The sequence below is a fragment of the Strix uralensis genome, chromosome 3 (assembly GCF_047716275.1).
Source record: "Strix uralensis isolate ZFMK-TIS-50842 chromosome 3, bStrUra1, whole genome shotgun sequence".
Lineage (NCBI taxonomy): Eukaryota > Metazoa > Chordata > Aves > Strigiformes > Strigidae > Strix > Strix uralensis.
The window spans coordinates 51,634,724-51,660,067 of NC_133974.1; the positions used below are offsets into that span (position 1 = coordinate 51,634,724).

At 47.1% G+C, this 25,344-nt stretch overlaps 1 protein-coding gene across 5 annotated transcripts in view; it reads left to right on the forward strand.

The window, feature by feature from the left end:
* Positions 1-602: 602 nt before the first annotated feature.
* Positions 603-25,344, forward strand: part of FOXO3 (forkhead box O3) — a 96,484-nt gene continuing 71,742 nt past the window's right edge. For 4 of the 5 annotated variants that reach the window (XM_074862238.1, XM_074862236.1, XM_074862239.1 and 1 more), the window contains exon 1: positions 629-2,619. In XM_074862238.1, coding sequence (XP_074718339.1) covers positions 2,038-2,619 — 582 coding nt within the window. In that variant the 5' untranslated portion in view covers positions 629-2,037. Of the gene's footprint in view, positions 2,620-25,344 lie in introns of all 5 variants that reach the window. The other variant, XM_074862241.1, reaches the window with a different exon arrangement.

Here is a 25,344-nt window from a genome sequence, read left to right on the forward strand (position 1 = left end):
AGTGAGCTACTTCGGAGGGCTTCTGCGAGGGCACGGCCTCTGAGGAGGAAGTCCAGCTGGATTACGTTCATATGTGGACATGTCTGAACGTGCTCCCCTATCACCGAAAGGCAGAAAAATGACTGAATTGGACTCCAAGTTTAAAGAAGAACTCGCGCACCAATAATTTATGACCGGTGGAAACAAGTCAGAAGAGAAACGGCGCACTGTTCCTCCGCCGTGACTGGCAGCCAGAGCTGGGTTTATGCTGAAGTACAGGCAGCGAGCGCTGAAGTACAGGCAGCGAGCTCCTGCCCGGTGAGGTGGGCCCGACAAAGACCAGCGGTGTGGAGAAGTGCGACGGTTGCCTCTGGTTTTGCCGTTTAAATTCTAGTAAGCGCCGAGAGCCCGGGCCACTGCCACCCTCAGAAAGAGTCCCGGGTGCTCTACGAGACCGGAGCGCTTCCCGGAGCCGCCGGGAAGGCGAGCGGGCAGGCGCTCTCCCCGCCGGCTCTCCCCGGCCCGCCCAACGCCGGCGGCTCCCCCGGGGCCGCCGCTCCCGCCCCGTCGGGGCGGCCCCTGCGCGGCGCCGCCCGCCCGCCCCCCGCCCGTGGGCGGGCCGTGGCGAGCCGTGCGGTTAGGTTGAGGCTCCCTGCGTGCGTCTATAACTTTGTGTTGCTGCCGGTGGTTGTTAGGAGGAGGGATGTGGAAGTCGGCGGCGAGCAGGGTGACAGGCTGCTCGGGCGGGCTGCGGCGGCGGCGGGCGGGCTCGGCGCGGGCGGATCGCTTGCCTCTCGCCGGCTGCTCGCCGAGGGAGCGGGCGGTTTGCCGCTTTCCCCTCCTTCGCCTTTAAAGGGAAGGCTCCTCGGAGCTGAAGGCGCAGGAGCAGCAGGAACCATGCAGCAGCGCTGCTTCTTCCTCCCGTGAATTCGGATCTCGATTTCTGCCGGTGTGGAGGTGGCTCTTGATTCTCTCTCCCCCCCCCCCCCCCCCCCCGCCCGCCTCCCTCCCCTCCCGATGTGGCTCTCCCTGCCTCTTCTGCCTGCGCTTTTTAAATGACTTGAGTGAAGGGGGGAGAAACTGTCAAGATGGCAGCAGCAGGAGCAAGGAGGTTATGAATGTGGTGTTGATGCTGGAACAAAACCTATTCTCTTTGGCAGCCCTAGGGAGGGCTTAAAGCTTCTGGACCTGTTGGAAGACTGGCGATTTGATTTGTTCCCGTTGTGTTTTGCTTTTCCCCTGCGAGAATAAGGACTTATTCTTTTTTTTTTCTTTTTTTTTTCTTTTTTTTTTAACTGGCCAGCCCCGGGGGTGGCCTTCTCCCGCCCCCTCCTCCGTCGGCTGTGAGATTTTGGGGGGTTGCTTGCGTGCGGCTTGGGGGTCACCGCAAAGTGACAGGCTGACGCTAGCATGCAGTTGGATGTATGCTAAGACTTCGGCTCCCTTCAGGGCGTTTTGAAGAAGGAAAAAGTCTTCGGCGTAATCTGAAGGACCCCTCTCCCTGCCCTCCTGCCGAGGGAGAGGGCAAAGGACCACGCCACCCCCTCGGCAAGAGGGAAGATATCTGCGGAAGCGGCGAGGAGCGAGCTCAGAGGCGCCGGGGGCGGGGGGGTGTCCTCTCCCGGCTGGATACAGCGCGGTTCCCGCTGGAGCTACTTCTGCATCCGCATGGAGTGAAACATAAACAAACGCACACACGCACCGCGGGAGCGGCCGCCGCTCCGCCGGCGCGGAGGGCAGAGCCGCGGGCACCTCCGGCACCGCCCGGCCGCTCCAGCTCCTAATCTGATTTATTTTTTTTTTCCACCCCCCCTTCCCTCCCTCCCCTTCCCCCTCCCCGCTCCGGCGTGCGCATCGCCCGCGGGGAGCGGGGCTCGGGGTGCAGCGGAGAGCCTGCCAGCCCTTAGCGGAGAGCGGCATGCCCGCCCGGCGGCCCCTCGCCTGCTAGGCTCCCGTCGGCACCGAGGAGGCGGCGGAGGAGGAGCGGGGTCGGCGGCCGCCCGCCCGCCCCGTCGCAGCGCCCCGCCGCCGCCGCAGCCGCCCGCGGGGGAGGCCAAGATGGCAGAGGCGTCGCCCGCCGCCCCGCTCTCGCCCCTGGACGTGGAGCTGGACCCCGAGTTCGAGCCGCAGAGCCGCCCCCGCTCCTGCACCTGGCCCCTGCAGAGGCCCGAGCTGCAGGCCAGCCCCGCCAAGCCCGCCGGCGAGCCGCCCGCCGACGCCGCCTCCATGATCCCCGAGGAGGAGGACGACGAGGAGGAGGGGGGCGGCTCGGCTATGGCCGTCGGCTGCGCGGCCCCCCCGGGCGGAGAAGCGGCGGCGGCCACCGCCGTCCCGGAGGAGGCGGCGCGGCTGCTGGCCCCGCTGCCCGGGGGCGGCCCGGAGGGGCCGAGCCTGTCGCCGGGGGGAGCGGCGGCGGCGGCGGGCGGCGGGGGGCTGAGCGGGGGCCCGGCGACGGCGCCGAGGAAGTGCTCGTCGCGGCGCAACGCGTGGGGCAACCTCTCCTACGCCGACCTCATCACCCGCGCCATCGAGAGCTCCCCGGAGAAGCGCCTCACCCTCTCCCAGATCTACGACTGGATGGTCCGCTGCGTGCCCTACTTCAAGGACAAGGGCGACAGCAACAGCTCGGCCGGCTGGAAGGTGAGGGGGGGTCCCGGGGCCGCGGCGAACCCAGCGCGCCGCCCCGACGGGCGGGCTGCCCGCGGGGGATGCGGCCGCGGAGGGGGGGTGCCCGCGGCGTTCCCCGACGGCAGCCGGCCGGGCGCTGCTGCTGGCCCCTGCTGGGGGTCGCGCTGCTGCCTTTGCTTATTTTTATTTTTATTTTGAGGGAGGAGGCTAAGAAAAGTTTTGGCTCTTTCCTGTTGCTGTGTGCAGGCGGTGAGGGCTCCTAACTCTGGCAGCAGGGGGGAGGCTGGAGCGGAGCTGGCTGCTATGGTGCGCAAGCACATAAGCAGGCCGAGAAAAAAAAGGAAAGAAAAAAGGAAAAAATATTTGTAAGGGTGTGTGATTTGGAGGTTTTCGGTCTGTTTTTTAAGTTACAGGTACCTTTGGTGTAAATCGTACTGGAAATAAGCGGAGTTGTTTTTATGCACGGTCAGACCGAGTCTCAGAGCTCAAATACAGAACGACTCTATTATTTTCGTCAAGAAAAACCCCAGTGGTTTCCCACACGTTCCTCAAAGGCAATAGAGGGAAATTCGGGTCTTGACATTTCTTCATGAAGTTAATCAAAGCGTGGAGTTATTGGCTGCTCAGCCACGGGAATGCTTGGTTTGCGATTCCTGCGGTGCCAGTGTGTGAGGGCACGGTCTACTGATAAATCCCTTACAGCCGAGCATTTTCTGTCCAGCGTTGCGACAGTTAGCAGCTAAGATTGCTACTGTTTTAACTAGTGAGGAAAAAAAAAATATCCGTTTTTGTGGCTTGTTTACTCAGCGCGTGCAAAAGCACGTTGCAGGCAGGCAGGGTTTTACTCTCAAAGACAGAGTCTAATAAGGCCTACCAAGAGCTGGTGCTGCACGCAGACCACATTTGAAGTGGTTTCCAGAACTACTTTTATTCTCCTTGTTTTCCATGTCCATCTATTAACGTTTCTCGGATGTGGAAATGTCATGTACTTGCAGCTATACAGAAAGGCAGGTGCTGCTTGATGTCGATACTGTTTGCAGAGGGAAATCCCAGTACGGTTCAGTTGTTGCTGAGGCCCGATGCTGGCAGCATCCGAGACCGAGTTTTTGAATGGATGGCTGAAGGCGAATTTGCCGTGAAGTTTTATTGTGTTACAGAGAAATTAAATTTCCTCTTTGAATCTTTGCTTGGATCAGGGGATAACTTACAGTATACAAATCAGTCAGAAATGCTGTATGGATGAAACATCTCTGGCAGTTTTCGTACTAGCAGCCCTGTCTCATATTTTGGTGCCTGAGAAGGACTTGCTGCTAGGAATTGAAGTACAGCTGTATGATTTTTACCTTCCAAATGGAGCACTGTAGAGGAAGCATTTCACTGACAGACTTGTCTCAGGCTGGGGAAAATAGAAACACAAACTTTATCAGTGGCATAGCTAATTCAAGACAAGGCTTTTAAAAACACAGATCCTTTTTACCGCTTTCGTGTCTGTATTAAGTGTTGAATTTTGATCTGACTTTACAAGTGCGACACGAAGTGTGATAAAGGGTTACATCTTCCGATGACAGCCAGTGCCTTCCTAAATTGTTTGGTTTCATGCCGAAGCTGTGGCTTTAGATGTCAGCTGCTATGACAAATCCAGACTTTTTATCTGATACTTTGAATTTTCAGTGAGTTCTCAATACTTGATTCAAACGAAGACTTACCAAACAACGGGGCTGATAGTGCTTTGGCTGAATTTGGTGGCAAAACTGCCATTTGCTTCAGGAGAAGCAGGATCTGGGCCATAACTCGAAGTGCTTGCATTGATTAGTATGCTTAATACAGTCACAATTTTTCTGACAATTTATACTGTTAATTTGATATTGATTCCGTTGCTGAGCAGCATTAACTGGTACTTGGAGCTAATTAAAATGTTAAAAACTTGGATCCCTTGAGATTCCTCTGATATAATTCAGAAGTTTCTCAAAAGCCTATAAGATGACCTTTCTCAGGAGATGCAAGCACACTGGTGGAAGAAAATTCTGCCTCTTTTATGACTGTGAGCTGTCCCTGGAAGTTAGGGTAAGGCGTCTGATCGTGTTAACGGTGGGTGCAGTTGTGTGTGGGTGGTAGGGGCATACTGAAAGGGGCAGAGGAGAGGTCAGGAGCTAGTAATTTGCTAGGCATCCAAAACTGCTAAATTTAATTCCTTAGCAGGGCTAGAGTTTCTTTTAATGTATGCATATACATTCAGAAGAGGACTGTTTCAGGAGAGGACTATTTCAGTTTCTTGGCTGGAACATAAGTTAGTTTGTGCAGAGGCAACACTCTTAAACAGTGACTCCATCTTAGTCGCCCAATGCTAAAACACATTATATGTTATTATCATCTTTGTTTCCCTCACAGGTAATGAATACAACTCTTCAGGAACTAATGTCAGCTTTTCACATCAGACTTTTTCAGATTGCTAGATACACTGAGATTTTAAATGAACAGAAGATAGTTCTGTATCAGAAGGCTTTTATCTTAATTTAGAATATTTTTACACAGCTAAATTCGTCTTTGAAGGCAGCAAGCCCATATAACAATATTCTGCTCTGGCACTGAGTGGGAAAATTGTCATTTTAAACAAAGAGAAGAAGAGAACTTGGCTTTATTATCTTATGTATTATTATATATGAAATATTAATACCGTTTCCAGTGAGATGTGCTGAATACCATAATCCGTAAATATAGCTGGGATTATACTCCTCAAAACAATTATTTTAAGAGCTATAAATTAAAGTTACAACTATCACTTTTATTCTTTCCCCCCCTGGGGCATTAAAGCAGAAGTGAATATTTCAGATGTGGTTAGGAATGCATATATTACGTTTCCACTAATTCAGATAAGGTTTGCCCAGTGCACCCCCCCCAACAATCTTCTTTGCTTCCCCCTCCCCCCAGCCCCGGTGGGATGTTAGCTAACCTAATACTGCCTGACAGTTAACTAGGGCAGTAGTGTACGGTGCATCACTGTAGAGCCGGCACGCTGCGGACACGGTCGTGTGCTGTGGGCAGCCTGGTTTGATACAATCCCGTACACTTCCAAATCACCGGGAAGGGTTTAGGTACATGCTTCAATATGCGCTTACTGTCTTGAATACTTATGGAGGGTCGGTATTTATATTTATCATCACTGGAGAGGGGAAAAGGTCTGAGGGTGAGCTGGTTGCACCCTTACGAAACGCACTGTGCCAGGCAGCTGTTGCAGGTACTTCCACAGAGCTCAATGACCAGATCTATCCGACTTTCCAAATTCAGGTATCCGTTACCCCGTCAATGTCCTGCAGTCACAAAAGTAGCATGTTGACTTAAAACCCAAGTTTTTCCCCCCATGTATTTAGGATGCAGTAACTCACTTCACTCAATAATCTTGAAATAGGAAACTGAAACACCTTCATGTCTGTATATGCAGTAGAGGTGCCCAGTTTTACTATAACTTAAGTACTTCCATATCTCTTCCTATAATGTTACTTTGTAATTTCTTGCAGCACTATCTTGTGAAATAGTCTTTTCTACATGAAGAGTACACTAGGGGGACTATTTTCCTCTTTGTTGAGCAGTATGGCAAGACTATGAGTCTGGTCCTTTATACAGAGATACCAGCAGTTGCCAAATTTAAATGCAGCTGATTTGCTTTGATTTGTTTTTTTTTTTTTATCAGAAGCCTATTTGTTTTACACCTGTTGCATTCATCTTCCTCATGAAAGATAAATACTAGCTGCTGGGATATTTACTTTGAAGGGGAGATTTTTGTAAACTTTGTACATGGACATTTCATCATTCCTTACCATGTTTTATTGACCAATATGTACCGAAGGCTGCAGTCCCTTCAGCATGGCAAACACACGAGTCTCTTCTCTAGTTATTGAGACTTGAAGAGACTTGAGAAGTTTGTCAGTGGTGTAGACAGATGTCTAAATCTGTTAGCCAGATGCTGATGTGCAAGATGTGTTGGCCTTTTTTTATCATCTTTTTGCAGAGGATGTGGGAAGGAAGCAAAGCCACTCTCTGTTCTTATTTCTCCTTCCTCAGAGTGGCACACAGCGTTTTTATCAGGAGTGGCAGCATAAAACAGGAGTTTGCATCGGTTTAATTTTTTCTCTGCTTTTTTCTTTTTTTTTTTTTTTTTAAGACTGTGTTTCCCGGTTAACTTCTGGCATGAATATTTTTTCCAGCTTGCTATTATATTCCTTTTTTTTTTTTTTTCTGATTTTTTGCTGCCTTGTTCAGCTGTACAGAAGGGTTTCGGTTACAAGCTGCAGCCTGATTATTTTAAGTTTTGATCTACCGAAGCGAGCACGGGTTTAAGCATGTGAATGGATCCTTGGGACTTCACTAGGATTACTTGTGTGCTTAAATTTACCGCTTAAGCATCTTACCTGATCAAAGCTTTACTATGTTGTGCTTTAACAAAATACTCAGTAACATTTGTAAGTGAATTTTGTGCTGAGCAACGTAGAGAGATGCGCGGTTCTAGCCGCAAAGTCGAAACTGTTAGATAACAAGCTTCTTGCATCAAAGAGGAGTATACTTTAGTATCAAAGTAACAAATGAGTTTTTAAACTCTCCAGTAGAAACCATATGTAGATATTAGTGCACATTATTATTTTATATCTGTAATGTACATCAAAGATCTCACTTTTCCCTAGCTCATGCAGGCAGGTGACAGCCATTAGAGGAGAGAGACACCAAGTTGCTCTCCCAGAATCACTGACGTTGTTTGATCCACGGTGTGACCATGAGGAGCACCTCCACTGAAGGACTTGTTAACTGCAGATATAAACACATTGCCTTTTGATGTGAATGGGAAACCTCCAGTGAATGATGCTGAATGGTATTGCTATCAGGTAGACCCGTTTGATAAATACTGGAATCAATGTCCCTCAGTTCTTTAGAGACAGAAGGTTACCTAAAACAGTCATGCAATGTCGGTGTTACTGTAATAGGTTATTAGTGTCAATATTTGAGCATATTTAAAATAGGAAGCTTGAGAGTCAGAGGTTGACTCCTATACTTGCCTGTGTGTTTGAAACTACATGGTTAATGCTAATAAAAATGAAATCACCTTAGTGGCTTTTATATCCACTGCACTGTATTGGCTTGAACAAACACTGTCTGAGGCTATCAGGCTGGGGAAGAGAGGAGTCCTGGCGCTCCTGCCCTGGGACATCCTGCTTCTGTTTGGTTTCGCCCTGGTAAAGTGAGAGGTGTCTTACACACAAGGCCATTTTGTATTCGGGTCATTTTGGTGGTGCTACACCACTTTGCTGTAATCCTGGGAGATTAGGGGAGGCTGGGCACGTGCTGGTGCATTTAGAAAGGCGAGTGATTAGGGTTAGCCCGGTGGTTTTGTGAAAGCTCTTTGTGCTGACATGGACAAAGTAGAAACCCAGAGCTGGTGGTGTCACTTGCAGAAGGCAGGCAGCACTGGGGAGGGTGCAGCCCCCCCGACGTCCCCTGCAGCGGCCGGACTGTTTTCAGCCAGCTTGCGTGGGGTAGATGGGGAGAACAAGCGTGAAGTCACCCCAGAAAATTACAGTGGGTGTGCTGGGTTCAAAGGGAGGCTGAAGGGATTGCTTTGGAGATAAGGGAAAACTGAGGATAAACAGCTGAAGCATTTCTCTAGGTGGCAGCCTCCTAAAGGTGCCCTGCAAGATTTTGGCAGTCAGCTATTTTGCGTGGAAGTAAGGAAAATCTTTTGTGAGGATTGTTTCTTATTTGCAATGCAATTACAGTGGGTCTTAGCGTAGTGGCGGCTTGCCAAGGGAGAAACTGAAAGTGTTTCCTAATGCAAGTTGTTACTTAGATGAAAATCTTTGCGTGTTCTTGTTTCTCTCCCACTTTTTTTCAAAGCCTTATTACTACCTCTGTCACAGAAAACATGATCAAGAGCAGGGTTACAAAATGGCAGCGTTAGTTTCTTCTAAAGGTATGAGGCCCCCTGCGTTTCAAGGCAGATTCTCTCTGGAGGAGGGCAAGCTCTGAGCATTCTCCTGGCACTGTTCCATTCCCCCCGCCACAAAAAACCGCGATTCCCGAGTTGGCACTGGAAAGGGGCCACAGCCTCGCCAGGTCCTGGAGCAGGAGGCACATCCAGGTCCCGCAGCACGTAGCGAGCATCCTGATAAAGGCCTGCATGATAACACAGCACTCGGGGAGCTACAGGGTTTTTTTGATGTGGCTTTTCTTGGGGCTGACAACACGTGCGTAGCGCAGTGGTTCAGGAGCAAAATAAAGCGTTCAAGTGATGTGTGCAGTCATTGAGTGGTAGCGCTGGCTCAGCACAGCATGAGTTAAGTGAAGATTATGCATAACCTTTTATTTGCTCTTTTTCTGTGCTTCTACAAACTTAGACTGTTCTTTTCTGTTACGATTTCCTGAGCATTGCCACACACTAAGCTTGGAAAATGAGGTGCATTTAGCCAATTTATGGCCTGACATATGTTAATTAACATTAATTACCTGCTTGAATAGTCCATTTAGCACTTATTATTAAAAAGTGGCTTGTCTACAGAGGGGGATTTTCCTTCAGAGTGAGATGTTTTGTTCTAACTTGCTTCAGATGAAGTCAGGATGGGGTATTTCATGCTTCTCTGTACAGCTGTACCAGTCCCCTGATGTTCCAGTTGTGTGTGTGGGATACCGTTGCAACACTGACAGGCACCAACTCCTTACCCATGTGTATCTGACATTTATTTGACATTGGCTTAGCTTTCCCAAGCAAACCAGCGTCTTTCCAAGTGGTTTTTGCTAGTGGTGGGTACAGCTCTTGCTCCTCTGATTGAGGCAGCTGGAGAAAGAGCCACGCTTCTCAGCTTGCCAGGAGCTGCAGGGAGATCTGGAGGCCTGTGGTGATGTGGCCCCAGCCCCTGTTTGGGGTGGAGGGGTAGAGAAAGCTCAGGTGTGCAAGGCTGGAGGGAGTGCGTAGGAGTTGCCGGGGCACACTGTGGTGCCCTGCAGGAAGGGTGTCTTCAGCTCTATGTAGCCAAGGAGGATGGACCTTGAGGCTCCCGCAGCTGTTGGGAGCAGGCCACTGCTGGAGTGGAGCATGGTCTCCCAACAACAGCACGTTATGGCTTGCTGTATTCATCAGCTATGTTATCTGAGTTATCTCCTGGGCAATGCATTGGGCAAAGGTTATCACAGGTCACTGGTCTAAAACCGGTGAGATGAGGGGAGTAACAAGCAGAGAGCACTCATTCAATTTCCAAATACCAATATTTTAAAAAAATAAATTCCATTCCTCAATTCCCCATCGCCCAATTCCTCATTTCTGTCTTGGGAGACTCCAGGGATGTTATGTCCTACTTCACCTTCTCCATCCTTCCCTTCATAACACCAGCTAGGGGGTTGCGTGGTGCATGGGGTGCCTCTGTGGAAAATGGAGGGCTGGTTCATAACTGTGCAGGGCATGGTGCAGAGTATAGCTGCATTTTGGTTGGGGATTGATACAGTGTGGAGGCGATTAGGCTACAGGACTACAGAAAGAGCAATTTCAGGGCAGTGTAATGGTTTGGGAACAAACGAGTGATTGCTTTAGTGCTCTACCTCATCCCTGGGATGACGTAGCAAGGGAGCTACCTTTCAGTGGGGCTGAAGAAGAACACTGCTGTGTTGCCTTTGCTTTTTGCCAGAGTGGTTCCTCCTGATGCTGTGCCTAGCTGTGAGGTCCAGGAGGAGCCAGTCTTGCCCTGCAAAGTCAGAGTTCTTTCTCTGGGCCACTCCCCTTGCACATTTGCTCAAGGACTGATACGCTTGTAACACTGCTTTGCAGGCGATTTGAGGCAGGTCAGGAGTTAACAACATTGGTGTCTTGTTAATACCTGTGTGTGTGTCCTACCTGGACTTTGCTTATTGGGGCAATTTTCTTTATCTGTACATTGGCACCTATTAAAAATAAAGACTGTTTAAGTACTTCTGCTGATATAAAACACCTATGTAAGATGTCACTGACAGAGAAATGCCTTTCTGGGGATTTGTACTGGTAAAGAAATGCCGTGTGAAGGTTAGCTGTTACAACAGACTTGTGCTAACGAATTGAATGGATTGCTTGCTCGACTGCAATATGCTACGTACTTAAGAGATGAGTTATAAAATACTGGGTTCTCACTTGAACATGTTTATTTGTCAAGACATTCTTTTGCTTTTCTTTTTTATTTTATCCCTGTGGGTAAAGTTGCCACTCGCTATGTGTAAAGGGATGTGTGAGGGAGGTGTGTGCTGGGACAGGAAGGCAGAGGCAGCCATCTTTGCCGGAGGCCTGGAGGAAGGTTGGCTTGAAGCAAGGGGAACAGTGTGTGGCAGCGACAGCTTGTCCTGTCGTCAGGACCTTTGCAGCTTTTACCTCCAGGTCTCCTGGAGAGTGCTGTCTGCCAGTTTTGGAGGGCAGGAGGCTGCTTGCGGTGAGTGTGGGGCTCTGCCTGTGCAACCTCCGGCTGCTGTACACCTGGGTGCTGCCGGCGGTCAGGTGCGTTTCCATGGGGTGAGTCACTGGATCATGCCACTTCTGCGTCCCTTCACCCGCTGCCTGTGCCGAGGTGAAGGGTGGGTCTGTGCTGACGTCTCCATGCCAAAATCCTGTTGAGAGCTCTGGAATGAGGGCAGGAGGCAGGAGTGCTGCCAAAGGTGCCGTTTGTCTTCTTTGACACCTGCCTCTGAGGCTGCCTTCATGCTTTGTGTTGTGCTGTGGGTCTGCCTGGAGGCTGCTTGTAACCCAGCCCTCAGCCTTGCAGTGCCTTCGGGCCAGCCTGCCTCCCCATCCCTGGCCTTCCCAGACCTTCCGCTCTCCCTAGGGTGCAGCAAAGGCCGTGGGCACACCCCGGATTGTGACCAGTGGGTTTGATGCAGTCCTAGGAAAAAGTTTTCGGTAGGTTTGCTGGCTCCTGACTCCTGTGAGCAGAAAAGGGCAGGTCTGGGCTGCTTGCCAGCTCTTGAACAGGGAGGTAACATCTGCTTATCCCCACCTCAGAGGTGGGGGAGGCAGCAGATAAGTTGGAAGGCTGATGAGGACAGACAGCGGTCTGCTGGGGGAGGACAGATAGAGAAGCACCCAAACACATAGGCACAAGTCTGCTTGGGCTTCACTCTGCCTCCCGGCTGCTGTGACTGCTCATTTCGTAGTGGGGATGAAAACAGGTTTGCATGGATGCAGCCCAGCTTATGATGGTGCAGCTTTCGTGGGTAGGTGAAGTAAAGAGAGCAGGGTCTGACTCTTGCCCCTGCTAAAGGCCAAGTTAAAGCAGCAGTGGGGTTCTCCTACGGTGCCTCAGCAACGTGCATTTGCATCACTGTAGGTGAGACTCAAGCCAGCAAGTGCTTAAAATCCTGATTGCAGCTGAGCCCGGGCTCCCTGTGAGGACCGAGCATGTCCAGGGAGTGTTAGTAACAGTGCTGCACTTAAGTAAACAAAGCTTTATTTAAAAATGTATTAATTACCCAATCATATTCTAATGCAAACTACTCTCCTAGTCTAGACAGACAGCACTTCTGACATTGTAGACAATTTGCCCTTAGAACTTAGTGTTTTCTCATGCTGTACCATGTTGGTTTCTACACTTTTTTCCAAATAGGACGCAGAAGAATAAATAAATTATTCTAAAGAAATAATTTTAGGACACGACTTCCAGGGCTCTATTTGTTTTATCTAGAACGTGGACTGAATTATCTTGATAAATGCTCCAGTTCTGTGTCAGTGCTCTTAAAACCTGCTGTATTTGGTTTTTTTTCTCTCCACACTAGCTCTTCAAGCAGCTATTTCAGCTCTCCGAAAACATGTTATGACCAAAGTTAGCCCCACTTTCTCTCATGAAATTTGCAGTGTAAACATACCTTTAAATGCAAGACTTAATCCAAATCAAAAGTTTCAGACTTTGCAGGTATTTGTGAAGTTAGGCTGTGAACCCCTATCTTGTGTAAATATATTTGCTAGTACTTCATGGAGGATTTATCAGGTTCATATATAAAATTCTAGATATGCTTAGTACATAAAATTTGGCATCTGATAAGTGAGAACAGTGCTCAACAAAGAATGTCTTTGTGTGAGCTCTCACAGGCTCCCACGTTATCACCTTTTTTGCTGATTGGTTTTGTGCTGAGAGCAGTGATGTGGTTTCCTGAAAGCCTATAACCTACTGTTTGTTCTGCAAAACTGTTCTGGACCTTAACTAATTTTCAGAGAATGTTTTTTTCCAGGAATTTGCAGGAGAAGGTGACGCCAGTTCAAGTCGTGTCCTGAGATGCTTGTAAGCTGAGACACGTAGAGCCGCTGTCCCTGTTTTTGTGCAACACGATCTGTTGTGTTTAAAAGTTTCACTGTATGGGGGAACTCAAAACCATTTGTCTGAGATGTCAGGTTTCAGAGTGAATGGTGCTTCTTTAAGTATTCATTGAGACCTACAATGGGAGGCTGCTGGTCCTACGATGCCTTTGTAGGAGAACAGCGACACCAAGAATGATGCTGCCACTGAGGAGCTGTAAAAACTGAAGCATTTTGTGAATCTTGTTCAAGCAGCTTCTGCTTTTGCATAGCCTGAGCCATATATGTGGCCCAGATAAATAGGCCACATCTAAAATCTTTGATTTGCAAATGGAAGTCATTATCAGAGCATGGATTGGGCAGAGGTTTCCTGCCTACTTTGTGCAGCAGCCAAAAGCTCCAAACCTAATATTATTATTTTCATCATGATGTTGACAGTGTGATTTGCATTTCCCATAGCATGTTGAGATTTATTTCTTGCCCCATTGCTCTGACAGTGTGGTCCATGCACGGCAAAAACACTCCTGACTAAAATGCACTAGAAGGTATGCACACTTGGGGTAGAAGGAAAATCTTTTATGAGGAGGTTTTTTTTATAAAGCTCTGGGGAAGGGAACAGTGTGCTTAAGAAGGTATTTGAAAATCAATAGTGATGCCATTTTACATGCTAAAAAAGAGGGAAGGTGTGTAGGCCATAAGGTAGTGGCATACGGGTCTGGGAGGTGGAAGGATTCTGTGAACTAGCAGTAGGGAGTAAATCAGCCTGATGTATGTTCATAGACATCTGATGTCTACTGGGCCTAGTGGGGTAGCTTGGAGCAGGTGGAAGAAGCATACTGTTTACCTGATTAGAAACATAAATAAAATCTTGCCAGCATTTTTCTAAATTAAAATGCATTTGAAGCATATGTCAGACTTTTACATCCAGGAGAGATCTCTAAAACCTTGCTGTACCCCAGGGAGGCTGTTTCTAGCCCGCCTTCTTCAGGGCTCTGCCAGGTAACAAGTCCTCTTGGTCAGAGGATGAAGTGGGATGTGCATTAGCAGTTGGAGATCTTTGGGTTCTTCCTGAGCGCACCCATACTCCTCTTTAGTCAGTGGGAAAAGGTCTATCATTTGAGGCGATAGACCAGGGAATTGGAAAAAACAAAGAAAATGATCATGGTTGAAATGACTGAAGATAGGATTTCACCTCTATGTATTTATTGAGAAGTTGGTGATGGTGGGGAGTAGGGCCTGGGCTGCTGTACAGTCAGAGCAGCTCTGTATCTCCAGTGTATTTTAGACACCGAGGAGACAAAGATGATGCTAATTGCAAGAGAAACTACTTAACTGCTTTGTATTATGTGTGAAATGAAGGGGGAATAACGCTGATTGAATGACCTATTTTGACTTTCTCAGTATAATATGTTTAATGCTTTAGTCTTTTTCTGGACAGTGAATTATAATTTTATCAAATCCTGCTGGAAATGAATATGTTGCTGGGCAAAGTATTTTATCCTTGCAGTTTTAACCACAGAGTTACCTCTTGCTGCTTGACTTGGTGGCAGGAGTTTTCTCTTTTGGCTGGAAAGGTCTTTTGCTATGCAACACAGTGACAGCAGGTTTTTTTAATACAAAATAGGGACCTGTCAGGAAGAATATAAAATAGGGCACTGAAAGAGTCTAATTTAGAAGGAGAAAGGGCATAAATCTCCACCTCCATCTGATGACAGAAGGTCAAAGTACAGCAGAAATGTTTCACTGCTTGTAAAATGCTGGTTTGGAGCTGTGTCTAACCTCCTTACAATTTTTTTTTACTTTATTTTTGGTATGTAACTGGATGTTAGATAAGGGGATTCTTAGACGACGAAGTGCCTCCGTTAGGGTCCGCTCTGCTTATTGTGCTGTTACAAAAATTGTTCGCTGTTTTGGACCGGTGTCAGACAGAATAATACTGAATAAGTCCCAGATGAATGTGGGTGGTGAAAGGAGAAAAATGACTTCAAATAAAGAGGGGTATTATCAACTGAGCAGCCAGTGTTGATCCTATGTTGCTGAAAAATGGAAGCAGGAAAAAATAGTCTTTTTTTTCTTTTTTTTTAAAGATGGAAAATCTTAGCTGAAAAATTTGTTCTGACCAGAGTTTGGTAGCCTGCTTAAACTCGCAGCAAATTGGCATCGGTGCAGCAGTGCTGCAAAGTATTGAGAGGGAGAACAGAAGTACAAACAAGCCTCCAAAACTTGAGAGGATCCTCAGATTCTTTGTCCATTTAGGACAACATGACCTGTAGCGTCACTTGCAGCTGCTGGATCCAAGAGTATAAATAGTGAAAAGAACACTGATTTGGCCAGGATAAAATGTTCATTTTGTGTTTTTCCAACAGCTGTGTCAGGACTTAACCCTGGCAAAAGCTTCTCACATGTCATTTTTTATGCAGGCTCATACTACGCATGTGGAATGACAGTGTTCTCTAATTGAAGAAAAAAAAAAGGGGGGGGGGAAAAGTAGTAAATTGAGAAATAGTGTGGATTTGGTGTCCCCTCAGCCTGAAGGAAAAACAGTTTGCTTGAACAGTATGATAGCAGTTGTTTGAGAAATTAAGTATGGATTTCCTTCGATTGTAGTTGAATCATGACATCTTACTAAATTTATCCGCTCTTGAGTGCCTCGTTTGACATTTTTGCTGGATGATGGTTGGTTGGTTTTTTTTTTGTTTTTTTTTTTTTTTTAAAAAAAACTCTGCATGGTCTGAGAAATGATAGTTTCCTTATTTTCTGCAGTAAACTGTATTGGGTACCAAACCACCGATTCTTCCAGGTGGGTACAGGCGTGTGGGGGCCAGCAGCTTTCTTCCTAGAAGCACCATGATACAGTGGGTGGATTTGAGCAATGCCAGGGATGGGCTTTTCCTATTTTCCAGGAGCAGACAGGGAGTAGGAAAGTTGGATTTTGCATGGCCTGACCATTAACTGCAGATTGCTGGAGTATCTCTGTGGATAGTTCTTAATGTTCAGTGAAGTGCCAAGCAGAAGTACTAAATAAGAGTGTACTTCATTTATAGGAAAATCTGCACTGAAAAAATGTTTCAATATAAAAGCCAAATGCTCAGGAAGTACAAAATGTCAGACATAAAGTTGCCTTTACACTTGAAATTACTTCTCATGCTGGCTATGACACCGTTGTTAGTAACGAGCTCACACACTGTATCCACCCCCAGTATCCTTGTCAGGCTGGATGTTTCAAGGGGTATTCAGGGTTTCAGCTCATCCCCCGTGATCTCTGTGTGGGCCCTGTGCCATACTTGTTGCACTCAGCTCTGAGTAAAGAAGTACGCCCTTCCTGGTGTGCTTGTCTGTGTCATTTGCCTCCCCAGTATCTGCAGGCTTCCCCAACGAGCACAATCCCAGCCCTGCATCCTCTCCTCCCCTCCCCTCCCCAAACTCCTACACCCCCCCCCCCCCCCCCCCTTTGGTCTCCTGTCCCAGCCTCCTTCCCTGCAATTCCCAGTCCTGCTCCATGCATCCCTCCTTCCTTTTCCTGTGATCTCCTACCCCTCTGCCCACCTCCCCTGGTTTTCATATCTGCTCTGCTTGTCCAGCTTGCCTGTTGTTTTGTCCAGCTCCCCGTTCCACATTTCTCCCCTGCCCCAGGATTCCCTATTGCCCATGTCTTGCCTATCCCAGGCTGCTTATCCTGTTTCTAATCCCAGTTTCAGTTCAGGTTTGCAAAGCTATTATCAACGGGGAAGAGGGTTTTATAGTAGGAAGCATTGGACAATACGAGGTGTAGGTGGGGCTCACAACACCACCTATAATTTACAACATCGTTTGGTTTTTTAACTAATCCACCCTTAGGTAGGCAGTCCTGGTGCTGTAAGCGTGCAAATCCTTAGTCGTTTGGTTAGTCCTATTTCCTCTGCTGATACTGTGTACAGAGGGGTTGCTCATTTGTGTAAGAGAAGAAGGATCCAGCCTTAGAGAGACTTCGATCTCTTATTTTCATGTGGCCTTGACTAGACAGCAGACAGTATCTGAGAATATACAAGTTTGTAGGTTTACTGAGCTGTCCCTAAAATATTTAATGGTACATGTAGTAATTGCTCTTATTTCCGTGGTGAGGGGCTGTTCCTTTTTCCTTCCCTATCCATGGGAAGAGAGGAGGTATACAAGTTCCTCACCGATAATATATAAGACCTGAAAGTGTACAGTCTGTAGTCACACATATACTGTATCTTCTAGTAGGTGCCCTCTGACTTGGTGTATTTAGACTAGAAAACATAAAGAGCATTTTCCTTACATAGCTCCATGGTTTTCTTGTATCTTCTGCCTCTGCTGCTAACTTCATGCCTGGTCTTTAATGTATTCTGGTAAACGCCGCCACATCTAGGTGGGAAGCTGATCACAGGTTTTTTGTTACCAGAATTAGACTGAGAAACTCATACTGAATTGTTGGTCAAAACCGCAGGGTGATGCCTTGGAGTGTTACTTTCACTGGAGGCGATTTAGCTTCTGTCATAGTCAGTAGGTAGCGTCCAATGGACTTGGTTCTAGATCAAGTCATTTAATGGTGTGAATAACCTTATATTGACCTTTTAAAAGTGCTTCTGCATAGAGTATGCAGTTTATGAGTGCTTTGTTCCTTTGTGATAAAGTACAAAACTTTAACAGGGTAACAGGGAGGCCTCTACTCTTTCCATTGCAATAAAGTGCCTGCAAACACCCATACCAACAAATAGTACAAAGGCAAATCTAGCATGCCCTGCTTCCTCACCTGCAAGAGAGATCTGCAATTTATTCTCCACCACTGCTCCCTAACCCATTTCAGCAGCTTGGTCGGCAGAGGGGTTCACTGGTGGTGGTTGATGCCTTTCAGGTACTGTGCTTTAGTTTCTCAGGCTGTTGATAACAACTGTTCAGTCACAGCTCTCTGGGTCACGATGTATGGGGATTTTCTAATGGTTGTGGTGACCTTGGGAGGGAATTAGACTGGATGTAATGTTTCCAGGAATTGGAGACGCCTGTGCCATTTTGCTGGTGCATGTTGCCGAATCAATTACTAGTATTGGCAGGATTTTGCTTTAGGGGAATTTTGCAGCTACATCACAGTCTTGTTATTAGTAGATTATTGTTAATTGGTTTTAATACAGAGCCAGATATTTGCAGGGAGGAGGGACCTTAAATAGTTGGTTTCTGTGAAGTATTTTCTCTATATGCAGCACTGTTGCAGGGCATACCCTGGCACTGTATCTTACTTTTGTTTTTGGGAAATTTTTATCAGCTTCTGTGTGGAAGTACACATTTGGTGTAGATTTGTCATTCTCAGGTGAGGAATCGCTGTCTGGTGCCCCGACCTCCTCCAGAGTCAGTGTTGACAACTGAAACTCTCCGCATGGAGATTTTGTAACTTTTCTGTAATGTGTTGAATTATGATAGAGGACTCAGCACTTCTGTAACTCGGGCTGCTGCGGTGTAGGCCCCTGGTGAGCTTTTGCAGAGGGACTTCCCAGTGCCCCCCTCAGTTTTTATGTGAAGCCCATGGTCTAAATCCAGGTCACCAGCCTCTGCCACACCATCGCAGTCAGGTGGCATGGGATGCAATGTACCCAGGTGCTTTTAATTTATGACATAACAGATCATGAATGTGCCTCTTCACAGGTGAAGGAGCGTGCTACAACCCCACTTTGCCAGCGCAGGCTTTGAACTGCACGGTTTTGCTCTGTGAGAGTGGGGTCTGGCTTAGGGCTGCTCCCTCGCTGGTTTTTCAGTTTTGTGCCAGTGCAGAGTGGTGTTTTCGCAGGCCTGCTCAGCCAAAGCTCTGCTTTAGGTTAGCGCTTGCTCATGTGCTGCAGTCACCGGGAGCCCTCTGTGGAACTGCAGCCCCCTTAATTCAGTCAGTCCCTTGTTTACTGTGTTGGTAATTGACTGTCAAAGTGTTGCATTTAATTCAAGTGCTGGTAGGGTTTTCCTCAAAATGCCTGTGTAGCGTTAAGCCAGTTAAGAGTTACAAATGTAAATATGTTTACACAGAAACGAGGAATGCATGAAAGCTGGCATTGCTTAAGCAGCCAAAAGCAGCGTGATTATATGCTAGAGGGACACTGAAAATGTAGGTTGCTGGAGTGTGCCTCCAGAAGTAAATCCCAACCAGAAATGGTTGCAGTCCCTGCCTTCTAGTGCACTGTCTGTCTGCTATGGCAGCTGAGGCAACATGGAGGAGAGGGCTCGGGAGTCCATGGGCGTCCTCATGGAGTTTTATAGGAAAGTTTGAAATGCTGAAGAGAAGCATTGGCTGTTTCTGAACGGGTCCTTGTTTTAGATTTTCCCAGGCAGTAGCAGCATAGCGGGCAATCGGGGGACCTCTGACGCTAGTGTTTCATAACTGAAAGTTAAGCATTTTTCACAAGCTGTCCTATTTTGGGTTGTGAGCACGGGCACACGCACATGCACACCCCTCGCACACCCCCCCCACACCCCCCCAGCACATTTGTTTACTTCCTCTGTAAGTTCTGGGACATTCAGTACTAAGGAGCATGATACGCTTGCATAAACACCCCAGCCAGATTTATCTCTCAAGCCTATCTTTCCTTTCCCGTCTTGGAAAGTGATTAATCTGCAACACACATTTTGTTCTTTGATTGCAGGGCATTATTCTGTAATCATTTACAGTTTTGCAGAGCTGTAGCACTGGCTTGATGGAGTATTTCTGTCATGTAGCCATTGGTGTCGGCTGAAGCTTTAGCTGCATAACACGGAGGGAGCATTACCATGCAGCTCTGTGTGATGTTAAAGCTGTTTTCTCTTTACATTGTGTGCTTTCTATGCATTCAAAAAACTTCAAATATACATATTTAAAGTGCAGGTAAGTGTCTCCACAGCAATAAAGGCTGGGGGCTGGTTTGTAGGTTTTGGAAACAGTGTCAGTACTGCAGCGTGCTGGCTGCCAGCTGAGGTTTTCCTATGCGTTTGTGGAGGGTGGAGGAGTTTAAATAACTTTTGGTTTTCATGCTGCGCATCGTATATTGAAGCCTACACTAGTTAGAAATTGGCAGCCTATGTAGATACAAGAACCTGTACATATCAGCTAGTGTCTGAGGAAAACAGAAAAGTGAAGAGATTGAAGGTGAATCAGAAAATCTGTCCTGTCTTTACTGCCTTGAGGCTTTTCCATGTGCCCTTTGTGGTTTTTATTTGTTTTCCATGTTTTCCAGTGTGCAAGGAAAGGAGATAGGAGAGGTAACGACCTTGAGTTAACATGCTGTGGGTTGAGATAAGGCTATCAAGCAAGAGTTCTGTTTGATGCAAGGTGTCCAAGCTGTAAACCACTACTTCTTTTAGTAAAAAAGTGTGAAAAGTAGATAGAAAAAAATTCAAAGAAAACCATGTGACTTTGGGTTCTGACATGTTGGTAAGTTTATTTTTGCACTATATGTACACCTTTCTCTCCTACAAAGAGTTTTTAATGGACCTGAAGTCGGTGGGTCTGGACCAGTCAGTCACCCATGCCAATGGGTGTGTTGTTCCAAAGCGACTCACAGATCAGGCCTACACACCATGTCGGACAAAACACTTTTTTGTCACCTTAGGACAAACCAAAGCCCTGCAGTTGAAAGACAGAAGCCACAGCACTCATACTGCATGCAAAGACCAGGGAAAACTGAGGGCATTGCAGGTGCAGAGTGTCTGTTAAATGAGATGTCCAGAGGATCCCATGCCAGAAGTCAGGACAAAAAAATCTTCCAACAGCCTTCCCTGTCAGTCTGATCTTGAGGGCAGGGCAGGGCAAAGGAGGGGGGTTTCCTCTGACTGCAAATCCAGCAGTTGTTTTAAGTGGGCAGGTGTCAGAAGTGTACCCAACTCTGCCTTGGGGACCTTAGAGCGCCAGGCCAGGAGGAGCACCAGCCTCCCATCTCCAGCAATGGGTTTTGGAGCAGGGAGAACAAGCAGCACAGACAAGTAGTGACATGGTATTTTGCTTTTAACCCCTGCCCCCTGATTTATTGATGTGTGGGGCTATCTAGAGCATCTGATGACAAATTTCACTTCTCCATCCTAGAAGTGCAAATTTCTGTGAAGTCCTCATGCAAATTCCTTAATTATAAATAAAAGAGAACTTAAAAGCAAGGAGAAGGAAGACTAAGGCTCTTGTGAAACAACAGCTGTTTAGGAAACCTACCAAATTGTGTAAGGAAGCTACAGGTTCAGAGTATATGTATTTATGGAGGTATCCAACTGCTTGCTTGCGTTCAACTCAAGGATTAAGGTAGCTGTCCTGTGGTTGTTGGAGGGGAATGTGCCGCTTGGAATGGTGAGTTTGCACCATCTCCACTCCAGTGGGATGAGGTCCTTGGTTAGATCGTGTTTGAGGAAGGGACCAGGTCAATAACATTTTTCTGCAGCTGTGAATTAGTGGCAATGGCAAGAATCTTAGCAACAGGCAAGTTTTCTTAGCATCTGAGAAAGACCAAATTTACATGAACCATTGCCAGCCACTTCCCGAACTCTCTGTTCCCCTGAAATCAAATGGAACTGTGTCTTGTCTCCCAATGTGACTTCAGTTGTGCAGCCGATTTTAAGCACTGGTAAATGAGTGGAAGTGATTCGGCATATGAGGCAGAGGGGAGTGCAGTGCTGCCGAAACACAGCCTGTGCCCACGGCTAGGACCTGCTGCGGTGGCTTGTGTCTCAGCTTCAGGAGCTGAATAATTCGTATCCAGTATCCTGTGGTGGGAGCTTCCTCTTCCTGCATCTGGACTTGTGCCATGGGGTCATGGAGTTCTGGTTCAGGATTGCTATGGAGTTCTGGTTCAGGATTGCTCACCCCAAATCCCTTACCATCTCAAAATGGTTTGTAACAGTTGTATTTGTTTTCCTGTAACAGTGAGAGATGAACCCCATTAATCTCTTTTGTTTATATCAGTGTTCATACAGAGTACAGCTGCCCACAGAAAGATTCATGGGACATACTGGGTTCAGTACAATGGAGCTTCACACTGAAAATTTGAGGCCCCATCCCATCAGGCAGAAGGGAGCCTTTGTCTCGGCATGGGTTAATTATTTGTTAATAGCTGGCTGAGTGGGCAGGATGGTCAGGGGCAAGGCATGAGGCTGCTCAACTATGTCCAGAGTAAAGTTTTTGAGAGTTAGGAAGGGTTTTCCTTAGCACTCCAGAAGTGTCAGAGCTAATGTCATGCTGAAGTTACGGATTGTGCAGAAGCTTTGGGAGGAAAAGAAGCTTTGGGCTTGAACATATTAGATTATGGAAGAACACATGCACTGAGAGCAAGATCCTCTTGAGTGGAATGGGTACTTCTAAGGGAGGTTTTGGATAAGGACCAGGTGCTGGGAACATCTGAACAGTCTGACCGCTTGCTGGCTGAGTGCAGTAGAGAGTGGCTGCTTGGAGCTCAGCTAGAAACTTAGTGGGGCCGGGGAGGTGGAGGTGTCTGTTCCTGTGTATGGCCCCCTCAGCTCTGTAACTGTGGTGTTAATACTTTTACCTCCACACTTGCCTGATGCAAGGGTGGGTGTGAACAAGATGTATTTGCATGAGGAAGACCCTTTGCCAAGCTGGATAAGTGAGTTTAGGAGGTGATGCTGTGGGTTTCAAGGCTGAGGAGCCATTTTCCAGAAGCAGAGAAGCCACTGGCTCCTTTTCATGCATCACATCAGTGGAGAACCCCCAAACTGTTAAAGTGTCCCAGAAGAGTAGAAAAGCCTGTTAAATTGCACACTACCGTTTTATCCTCTTCCAGCGCAGCCAAAAAGCATTTGTGTTCTTCACCCAAGGAGTTTGTTTTTAGACAGAGTAAGATCCACCACTGCTAAGTGTAGCTGTTGTGCAACAGCACAGTTTTTGACCATGATAATTGTAGTTGGGTCAGATCTTTAGAGAGGACTTGTCCTGTGCAAGCCCCAGTAAGATATGTAATAAGCGCAGCAGAGACTTGGAGTGACATGGTGGTATCTGAGGGAACAGCAGATGACAGGTAGCCCTCCACACCCACCCCCCCTAGCGCTTTGCTGACTTTCAATCCTTTCTTTTCCCTAAACTGTGAGATACCAGAGATCAAGTCCCGTTTATAGGTCACCCCCAAGGGAAACTGGACATTAAATTCTAAACTTCTAACTAGGCTAACATTCTATTTCATGCTACAAGTTGGTTCTGGGCAGTCTTGAAAACACCTCCTGTACAATGTAGAATGAGGCAGGGAGAGAGGAAATGAAATCAGAAAGGGAGAAAAGTTATTTTAATCATAAATAGCTGTGGTAGGAAGGTAGATGTTTATATGTGCAGTAGTACAGTACCTACTGTGTATATTTTAGGGGAACCTGAGAATAGCAGCTGTGCTGAAATACTTGACAGCTAAGTCAAATATAGGGTTTTTTTAAAAAAAAGAAAAGTTTCATTTTCTTCCCCACCTGGGGAGGGTGGATTTGCAGCATGCAGCTTGTCGCTGTTATCTCCGCTGCGCGGCACAGAACAGCTTGTGACTCCGGCGCTTGTTTGCCAATGGGCAGTTCCTGTAACGGGATACGTCCCGCTCCTATCAACATGGTATTGTGCCTGGGTAGAGGCTCCCCCGCCTCCCAAATTTCCCCAAGAACTGCAAGAGGCTGACAGCTTTATTCCTCTGAAGGCTGCCTTTTCTGAAGCATCGCTGGTTTTGCAGCTGATGGACCTGTTGAGTTTTAGATCTGTAGAGCTCGGAAGAAGTGAAGCTGCAGGCACTAAATCCAGAGCTCTTGCTAACATGCCGAGGTCAGGAGGATCAAAACCTAAATTAAACTTGTCCCTGAAATTTGGCTCTGAATCACAAATTCAGGAAGTTGTACATGAAAATCGGTCTGGTACTGTGTCTTTCTTAAGAGTTCTTTGGCTAAAAATAATGTCTTGTGCTATAGTTATAAATAATACGGGCTTTTTTTTTTTTCCCTTCTTCTTCCCCCATCTAATTAAATTGTTACTCTTGCCACAACGAAGGGAAAGGGAAAAGATAATAACATGAATCTGGTTGAACAAGTATGTAGCTTGCAGGTTTCAGCTAGAGTGTTTGCAGCTGCAGCCAATGCTGAACCTTACGCTAATGCATTTAATTGTCACAATGAAAAGAGGGCTCTGGAGAGATCGGCAGTGATTTCTGTGTGTCCATCATTTGGGAAACCCTCTTGAAAGCTCAAAGTGGGTTTTTCCTGCGCTGTCAAAATACAGAAGAAAGGGATTTTTATCTTACGTTGTTTTTTTTTGGTTTTTTTTTTTTGTTTGTTTGTTTGGTTTTTTTTTTTTGAAGGAAACTGCAGTGGCTTTTGTAAAATTGTGGTTGAACCATATGGTAAGAAGTTTTGGTGGACTCTAGTGTCTTACTAAAATGACAAGCAGAGGCCATGGATAGCTCTGCCATTATAAAGAGTGGCACTTGGCAGGTTTGCTGCAGGTAAATGGTGGATAAAACTGGAAAAACTAACTTTTCTGCATCATGATCACAGCACCCAGATGCTCTTTAAAAGCTGTGTGGGCAACCCAGCCATGGCTGTCTGCCTGCTGAACTGTAAGGAAGGGGAGCAGCCTGGTGAGACAGTAGGTACCACACCTATTGCCACTGCTGTGTTGGCGCCCAGAAGAGTTTCATGTGTTTTGCTGCTGGAGCCTTTTAGCAGCATTCAGGGTTTGCTGTGGATTGCAGGGGCCATCGTAGAGGCCATTTATCGCCATGCAGCTCCTGGGAGCATGCTGATAATGGTCAGTGAAAGCAGTAATCCCAGAGGCCTAAGGGGATAACGACAGGCAATAGGCTGCCAATCTTTAAGCTTAATCATGACATCTTTCAGGTGGTGAGGGGTTATTCTTCCCAAATGAGGCCCTGGCGGGTGAAAAAGAAGGGTCCTAAAAAAGCAAGGTACCGCAGTGAAGCTGGCCTGTGTGGGCACAGGCTCAGAGATCGAAATTTGCTGTCACTTACAAAAAAGCGGCGAGGCAGCTGCGTTATTTCACTGGCAGTGATGCAATGCCAGTGACACACCAGGACGGGAGGGACCAGCACGCTCTGTGACAGCACGGCATGTACACAGCGTCAGCCAGGCAGCGTCCCACCAGCCGACAGCTTTGACTAGTGCCGGCACTTCGTCTAGGGCTTCATTTTCAAGCCAATATTTATACATAACAGCTGGAAGCATGTTTTTGGAAGTGACACATAGTTACTGAATGTGTGCAATTTCCAAAACACCCCCTTCCCCCTCCCATTTGCTGTGCTTTAAGGGGGTTTAAGACTTTTTTTTAAAATTATTTTATTACAGTGCAGACAAGTAATTTACTAATTCCTCATTCAATTGTCAACTGCTCTGTGAGAGTGAAAATCTCACAGGAAAACACCATGCTTTGATAAGGTTGTAAACAAAGCAGAAATCCTAGTATTCTTTTGAACAGTTTACTGTGTCGTCCTGAAGTTGTTTGCTGCCCTCTGAAAGTTAGTGATGGC